Genomic DNA, 8,501 nt, shown 5'->3' with positions numbered 1-8,501 from the left:
GGGCTACTTTCACACCAGTTTAAGAGCTGATCTACTGCTGCTGCACAGCCCTTTACCAGACTGCTCTGTATGCCTGCACCCATCCAGATCCAAGTCACATGAAGCATGATGTACCTCGGAATGCACAGAGGCAGCAAAAGCATTTGTGACCACAGTCCCTTAGAAACAAAATCGGTGTAAATGTAGCACCTGAGGCACAGCATCATGGGACAGCTGCTGCTACTATGCTCTAGAAGGACTCATGAGCTGGAGAAGAGCAGGCTGAAGGCTGAGCTTAATATTTAGAATTGGACTTCTAAAGGCTCACCGAAGGAAACAACTCACTGGAGGAAGCTGCTGCCTCTGAAGAGCAGGATCCTGGCATTGGATATGACAGGTCTCCATAGGACAGGGACACTTGGTCTTAAGGGGGTCATTTTATTGTTTCACTTCTCCAAATGTACAAAAAAAATTAGAAAATAACCCTACCCCCCACCCCCTCCCAAACCACAAAACAAACCAGTCTGGGGAGCCCCACAACAGTGCAGCTACGAGACGGCAGGAAATTAAACAGAACTAGATACAGCAGCCGGGTCCCCTCGGCCCACAAGGTCACCAGCTCTCCAACCCAGAACTGGCCCCAGTCTGCCCAGTGCTTCCCCAATTCACACAGAGCTCATCCCGACACGATGGCAAGTGGGTACTTTACAAATCCTCCTTCACCTTCTTCTTGGATTTCTTGGTTTTATCTTCCTCCTGCAGCACAGGGGTGTTGGTTGCCTCCCGCTTCAAGTAGCTGACGAAGTCACTCACTTCTCTGCCCCCCTGCAGAAAGCACAGGACAGTGAGGCAGAGCCTGTTGCCCCAGGGACTCCCCCTTCGCTGGAGGGGGAGCTCAGGTGCCAGGTAGGAGACAGAGCACCCATGAGCAGAGCTGGGCAGCAGAGCGGTCCCAGCGCTCCAGAGAGGCTCAGCAGCATTTGCACACCTGGATACTACCTCGCTTCCTGACATGGCAGCAAAATACTCACCTCATACTTCTTTGGACTCTGCTTCTTGCCAGCTGGAGCAAAATAGATCGTGGGGAAGCTGGGGACAGAGAAGACAGGTCAGGCCTCACCCAGGGACCACGCCTTGCGCTCCCCTGTTTAACACGGTGGCAGCTTCAACCACTCCTAAACCAGCAGCTGTGGCCTCCAAAACCCGGCCATGTCCACAGAGCTGGGTGAGCTCAGCATCTCCAAGTTTGCTGAACTGTTTTGGGAAAAGTGAGCCCAGCATTGGTTTCACACTGCCAGGAACAGAATCACAGCAGATTCAAAAGCAGCAACATGCAGCTCTGGGCACAGCCAGGACACCCGGACCCACAGACACAAGGCAGATGAATATCCGCTGATCTCAGCCTTGATTTCCTCACGCTAAGCAAACGCCTAGCCACTGCGTGCCAGCCACCCCCACCCATCCACCCTGGAGACTTTCAGCTCTTCTGTTGTGGTTGCTGGTCAGAGACAGAAGCCTGAACTCACCCCCTGACACGGTGTGACAACAGTAAGACCTACCCTCTGACTTCATATGGAGAAGGCACATCGTTGGCTGTGGCATCCATTTTGGCAATGACGATATTGGGGTCTTTACTGAGCTGTTGGTATAAAGAGCTTATTAGTGACAAGTCCATAGTAGTTAACACCAGAACTCAGCAACGTCATCTAAGACAGCGATGTCAGAGGACAGTGCACATGGTATACCAAAAGCTGAGCAAATTTCTTCTGAGTTTACTTCTGCCTCAGCAGGGGCACAGGGAACAAAGCCCCTCCTCAGCCAGCTGTATGCAGCACACATACATCTCTACAGGCTGCTGAATTGGTCTGGTGCAACTCCTGGGGAACGCTCACCTCAGAGCATGCTCACCTTCTACCTTAGAAAGGGGCTAGGAGGAAGGGGGGTGCCTGACAGCCAAGCAGCAAAAGGCTGATCAGAGCCAGGATAAAAATTTATTTACTCCACTTGTGAGTTACCCTTCAGCAGATGGGAGACTATAATTGTTCACAGGGAAAACACCCGAAAAGGAACTTGGGCAGTTGAGGCCAGTCACTGAATATGGTTATATTTATGTGCCACAGCAAAGGGTGTGAGCTAAGCCTTCTCGTGTGGCTGCTACCATGCTTGCAAATCCCGCTATCTGCACCCACAGGAGATGCCACAGCTCAGTCCGCAGGCAGGCACAATCATGCCCTGTTACCATAAAGGCTGGACAGACCGAACCCGCAGGGTTATTTAGTGCTGCAAAATTCTAGTTTGCGTTTGCAACAGAGTCCCAGACCTACCTTCTCCCCCAATTCTTTGTATTTGGGCTCCAGATTCTTGCAATGGCCACACCAGGGCGCATAAAACTCTATCAGGACATCTTTGTCTTCGGCATTAACAATTTCATCAAAGTTTTCAGCAACCACCACCTGGTAACGTTTGATGGTACAAGTTAGGTTTTCGTAAGTCAAGAGTGAGGCTGTAACAGTGCCCCGTTCACTCCGCCCAAGCACGCCTGGCTTTCCCACAGTACAGCTCGCACAGCAAGCAGCAAAACAACCAAACACACAACTCTCCATGAGCCGTAACATCCTCAGCTTGCAGGTGAAAACCCCTCATAAGGTGTCAGCACTACCTGCAAGCAAGGTTTGCATCTGGTATCCTCACAGGAGGACAAACCATTTTTTTTGTACTCCCAGCAAGCTGCAGGCTGAGGAATCAGCCTGGCAAGCCTGGCTGAGGCCATCTCCATCCACACAAAACCAAGCAGTGACTTCCACTCCCTGGTGAGGCCCCTCATTGTAAAACCAGGCCACGGAACGCCTTCACTCAGGGCAGAATTTACTGGGAAGGATGAAAGGTAGGAGCTGCATCACACACCATAGACCCCCCAGAAATCAGATGAACATGTAACTCTTGAGAAATAGCACACCCAGGACCAAGTGGAGGGCCATGCTGTGAGTGAACACGGGCTGGGACAGCAGGCCTCTGTGTAACCCCTGTAAATCTGGATAACCCTGCGCTGGCAGAGCACATCACCAGTGAGTGCACCCAAGCAGCGGTTACTATGCTGAGAGAACAAAGTGGAATCAAAACTGCAAGCTGCACTTCTCCCTCAGCTCAGAAAACTGCGACACAACAAGGGAGTGAATTCTCCCTCCATCTAACACTGCAAGATGACACAGGGCAGCACATGCAGCACAGGGTACAGGCACAGGGCCAGAGCTGCTGCTGAACAATGTCTCTGCATCCACCAGCAGGAGCTTCTGCCACATGTGATGTGGCACTCACCTTCACAGGGCCATCATTGCTTTCAGGGACAGGCTCCGATTTCAGATACTTTTTCAAGTTTCCATCGAAGTAATCTTGCAGGAATCTCTCCAGAGCCTTTCCATCACGGCTGAAAGTGAAGTGACGATTTACAGCCATCATCACACATTTAGGATGAGGAAAACTTTCAAGGCTGATTTAAGCTCCTTCCACCCACAGAACAGATGTCACCTGCATCCCTGAGAGCATCAGGCTGGGGATGGCTTGGAAGACCCCGGAACAAGTGCAGAGATGCCCTTAAGAGTTCTGACTTGAGGCCATTGTAAGTTTTAGTCCTTCACCACCCATGTTTCCTTTCTCAAGAAGAAAGGCACAACTATTTCCTCTGCCCTTTAATGCATGTTAGCTCCTAACCAGATGCTTTAGTATCTTGAATTAAATTCTCTGTATAACAGGAGGGGCTGAAAGCTCTCTACAGGGCAGGACAACACACAAGTTGGAGCCATTTTGACCCAGCAATCATTTCTTCCAGCTGGAACATCCAGCTTTCCTTTTCCTCCAAGCTAAGAAGTATGATCTGGTCACAGAACCCCAGACCAAAGTCCATCAGGTGAGAGACAACTCTGCTAAGTTCAAAAACTTACGAGAATTCTTCCTGCATGACGTATTTATCTCCTTTAGCGGTTCTGATGGCAACAACCGGAGCCTCACCCATGCTGCTGTCTAGACCAAACTCTGAAAGCTCATGGCCAAAGGTTTTCCGACTAGCAACAGCAAAAGACAGTTTGTGGCCAGCATCTAAGAACTTCTTTGCAATCATCATAACTCTAAGGGGAAAACAAACAAACAAAAACCACAAAGCATTACTTCTTGGAACACTTTCTTCCACACAAGGCAACACCCTTCAAGTAGAAGTGCATGCTGGACAAGGAATTCAATGGTGTGATGTGTTCTGCACAGGCAAGTCCTATAGCAATGGTGTTGAGAAGCAGAGGAGTAAACTCATGTCTGCAGCAACCAAGGCCTGTGCAAATGTTGTGTGCTTTCATCCTCCACCCCCATCAGCACCAGGGTCTCAGGCACTGGGGAATATGAAGGACAGAAACCGCACCACCAAGCATGAGTGATCCAAAAGCAAACAGGTGGGGTTTCAGAGGATACACACATTGCACACTCTGGGCTCTGTAGGCAGCAGCCACCCAATAGTTCCCATCAAAAACTCAGCTGGGAGCTTTCTGGGAGAGAATTCCCAGATGAACAACGGGGGAAACTTTGTCAGCTGAGCTACGGAACAACACGGACACAGGGAAGAAGGGAGAGGGGCCGATCAACCCCGCCACTGCCCACCTATTGCGCCAGTAGTTGGAGCCCTTCGCGTTCTTCTCGTAGTCCACGTCGTAGTACGCCACCAGCAAGTCCCTCCCCTGGATCAAATCTTTGTTGTCTTCAGTCATGTGTGGGCAGATGCCAAAGCTGTTGATGAGACAGACATTAGCAGCTCCAGACACCACCACCTCCCAGGAATTGGCTCAATGTAGCACACTCTCGTTTCTCACCCAAGAATATTAAACACCACTAATCAGTAAGACCGAAGTAAGAAATGCTTTGTCCACTCATCTACCATGTTATTCTAAGTCAAATCTCCACATCTAGTCACAAGGTCAGTGGATATATCTAACTCAAGGCCAAATCTGGCATACTTCTTAGGAAGTTCACTGTTTTTAAACAGAAGTGTGGTTATGGAGAGTAAATGCCAGCAGCCACACCACGACTTCAGAAAGAAGGCGGCCCCCAAAGGAGACAGCGGAGCCAAGACTGCTCTTCCAGACACTAAGCAGGAAGGGGCAGCAGAGTTTGTCAGAGAAAACAAGTTCTGACAGGGCTGAATCCAAGTGGGGACAGTCTATCATGTTGCCTGGTGAGGAATCACTCACATGTTCTCCTGGATGAATTTCTTGATCTTTCCACTGGTGATTTTGTCTTCTGTGTACTTGATGGAGCTGTCCTCAAACTTGTTCATCAGGCGTGGAGGACGGAATAAGACTACACCCCTGAGGGGAAGCAGGTATTGTGAATCAGTTTAAAGTATCCCTGAGTTTCCAATGACAACAACTGAATGAGGTAAGAACCCCTTCTCCAGTGACTACCATGTCCACTCTTTGCAGCTCCCACAAGGCTGTCTAGTCTTCTGGTGGCACCACTGCATTAGATTGACCTGTCAGACCCTCTCAGTTTTCAGACAGGCCACAGTGAGAAACACAAAACCCACTGTAAAAAGCAACAGGGAAGCAACACAACTCTGCTGAGACACCTCCCACCCACAGGCAGACACTAACCCTCCAGAGCCTGGAATCATCTGTACCTCTCTACCTCAGTTCCAAAGAAATAAAGTAAGATATGCCACTGGCTGCTGGGGAAGAGACAAGACCTTAAGATGTGTTCAGAAAGTGAATCCAGTTAACAACTGGAATCCATGAATTTGTTCCAGGAGTGTCAATAACGAGAAATCTTTGTGTCACGTAACTTACTCTCCATCTTCCTCGTACTTCTGCACCAACTGGTCCTCACTGGTGTGTGCAAAACGGTAGTTATCTCTTAGGTTGTTGGCAGCTTTCATGAATTCTGAATAAGCATCACCAGATGCATCTCCAAAGAAGCCTGCAGCAAAACAGACAGATGGTGACCCCAAACTGACTCAGCAGCAGTCGCTGTGCAGCCCTCATCATCATCTCTACAACGCACTGAAGGACTGCTTCTGAATCAAGTCCTCCAGTGCGTGTTCAGGCCTTCACCTTCAACAGCTTCTCTCCCATTTTTATCAGAACCTTTCTGCATTCCCTCCCTCTCACCAGCAGAAAGTTACCCAAGAGTATGCCTAGCCAAAAGGCAGCTGTCCTCCAAGCACCAAGGTATCTGTTTGTAACCACAGGACACTACTAGTGATAACAACTGCCAATGGGACTTAATAAAAATGAGTTTAGGAATGCTGATCAATACTCATCCGGTTACAGTTGTAAGATGGCACCTGACCTGCAGAAAGCAAAGGGGCTACTGGCCCTTGTAAACGATGGCCAAATCACCCCACGTCAACAGCCTGCACATGTCACCAGACAGTAACACCAGTGTACTTTCTAGCAATCCAGAGACACCTGCTGTCAGGCAGCCAAAAGAGCAACAGGCTTTAAAAAAGATACGCTATGGTGCCAGGAAGTCTGACAGACAGTCAGTGAATCACAGGTTGGGGGGGGCGGAAAAAAAAGTGGAAAAGAAGTTGGAAGGAATCCACAGAGGTCATCAAGTCCAACCTCCTGCTCAAAGCCAGACCAGCTTCAGAGTCAGATCAGGTTGCTCAGAGCTTTGTCCAGCTGAGTTTTGAAAATCTGAATGTTTCGAAATTCCTCTGCTCTGGGCAAATATTCCACGCTTCTCATTATGAAGGACTGTTTTGCTCACATCCAGCTGAATTTCTCTTGCCACAGTCCATGATACTGTTCATCCTGTCACATTATAGTGCCCAAGACATCTCCCAGAGCCGACTGTCCACTCATTGCAGTGCTGCACCGAATCTACTCACCCACCACAGAAGCATCTTTATCACTGATGAACTTCTCAAAATCAGCCACAGAATTGAGAGCCACGGAAGCAGGTCCCGCCTGTTTCTTGAGGTGACTGACAATCCCATCTTAAAAGAAAAGTTAAATGGCTAAAGGGATCAATAGAAAGTTCTACAAGACATTCCTCAAGCTTCCCAAAGCAGAAGCTGTTTCTGCAGAATCCATACCCCTCTCCCATATAATAAACACGATGTGAATTGAAGGAGTGCCATCAGCCACTACATAGGAACCTTCTAGCATTTTCCAGATGCTGCCCCCCAGCAAGGGTAGTAGGAGTTAAAGATAACATGGAAGCCTTCACCTTTAAAAGAGAGCTTTAAGGGATAAGTAGCATTCAGGGCTCTGCCAGAACAAACTGTTCTGGATAGGGCAAGGAGGGCACGTGCGTAGGCAGGAACCATCTCTGTGTCCCTCAGCACATCTAACGTCCCTGACGTGATCTATCACACATGGGTTTGCTTGCCAGCACCCTTCTGGCAAGCCAGGTGCTTGCTGACAAGCTCTTACCTGCTGTCCTGGGTCCATCATAGGTTCCTGCCTCTTCTCCATCTCGAAAAATCTTTAAGGTGGGATATCCACTGACTCCATACTTATTACAGGTGTTGGAGTTTGCTGTACAGTCAACCTAAAGGAAGGGAAACATTGCTACTCAGTGATCTAGCTACTTGAACGCACGGAAGAAAATGGCTTTGCCGTTGCCCACATTATCATGCATAAGGATAAAGTCTAGAGGGTCTGAAAGCTCTTGTGTGTCTTTAGCCAAGGCTGGATTCCTTTCACATATAGTCTAAGGATCCGTAAAGAGTCTGCAAGACCAAAAGCTGGACAGTCATGACTGGGAAAGGAAGTAGCACAGGTCTAATGACAGACCAGAGAAATAAATTAAGTAGTTGTGAGTCTGACCAGACTACACATGAAAAAATACTAGAAAGGGTAGATTCTTGTAATTGGTGACAGGCTTAACAGAAATCAACAGTTCTCAGACCTCATCAGATCTAAAGTTCCCACAATGCCTGAAGAAAGTGGGAGCCATGGTGTCAAGGCCATGCAACTTCTCAGAAGGGAAGAGGAAGACCCTGATTTGAGAAAACCACACAAGTTTTCCAGTGGAAAATAAAGCTCTTGGATAACAGCCTTTACTTTATAAGTAAAGCATAAGGGACAACACCATGAAGGACACCACTGGTTCTCAGACTAGATCACAGCGCTCAAAGAAGGTTTCTTTGTCCCGGCTGAGGCAAACCCTCTTTTTCGCACTAGCACACACCCATCTTACGCTCTGCACACCGTCTGGGCGCCAGCACCCTCGCAGGGTTCAGCTTCCAGATCCTCCCCCGGTGTCTAAAGCTTAGAAGAGACAAAGCTTTCGAGGGCCCCAGAAGGCCCCGACGTGCACCAGGCAGGCGTTGTTGGCGGCCGGCCACAGCACCGCTCCCGTTCCGTCCAGGACAACCATTAAGCTGCCGCCGGGGCAGCACCGGCCCGGGAGGGGCTGGCGCGGCTGGTCCTCACCTTCACGAGGGGCACGATCCCCTTCAGCCTGGTCGCTGCTGACTCGTACTCCGGCGCCAGCCGCTTGCAGTGCCCGCACCTGGGAGGACGCGGGGAGGGGGG

The 8,501-nt window shown here is 49.5% G+C and overlaps 1 protein-coding gene across 1 annotated transcript; it reads right to left on the bottom strand.

Annotated features, from left to right (window-relative positions):
* Positions 1 to 397: 397 nt before the first annotated feature.
* Positions 398 to 8,486, bottom strand: PDIA3 (protein disulfide isomerase family A member 3; the record flags this gene model as incomplete). Its single annotated transcript, XM_026856023.1, has 12 exons — positions 398 to 804; positions 1,011 to 1,068; positions 1,539 to 1,618; positions 2,304 to 2,432; positions 3,295 to 3,403; positions 3,918 to 4,100; positions 4,621 to 4,746; positions 5,208 to 5,324; positions 5,802 to 5,931; positions 6,848 to 6,955; positions 7,395 to 7,512; positions 8,400 to 8,486. Coding segments are annotated over 12 exons (1,365 nt in total), but the record flags the coding sequence as incomplete, so codon positions are not given.
* Positions 8,487 to 8,501: the final 15 nt, after the last annotated feature.

Source organism: Athene cunicularia (assembly GCF_003259725.1).
Source record: "Athene cunicularia isolate RWA chromosome 10 unlocalized genomic scaffold, athCun1 chr10_part1, whole genome shotgun sequence".
In the NCBI taxonomy this organism is placed as follows: Eukaryota; Metazoa; Chordata; class Aves; order Strigiformes; family Strigidae; genus Athene; species Athene cunicularia.
Note: the sequence above shows the minus strand (reverse complement) of the source record. Positions and strands in the feature narration are given on the sequence as shown.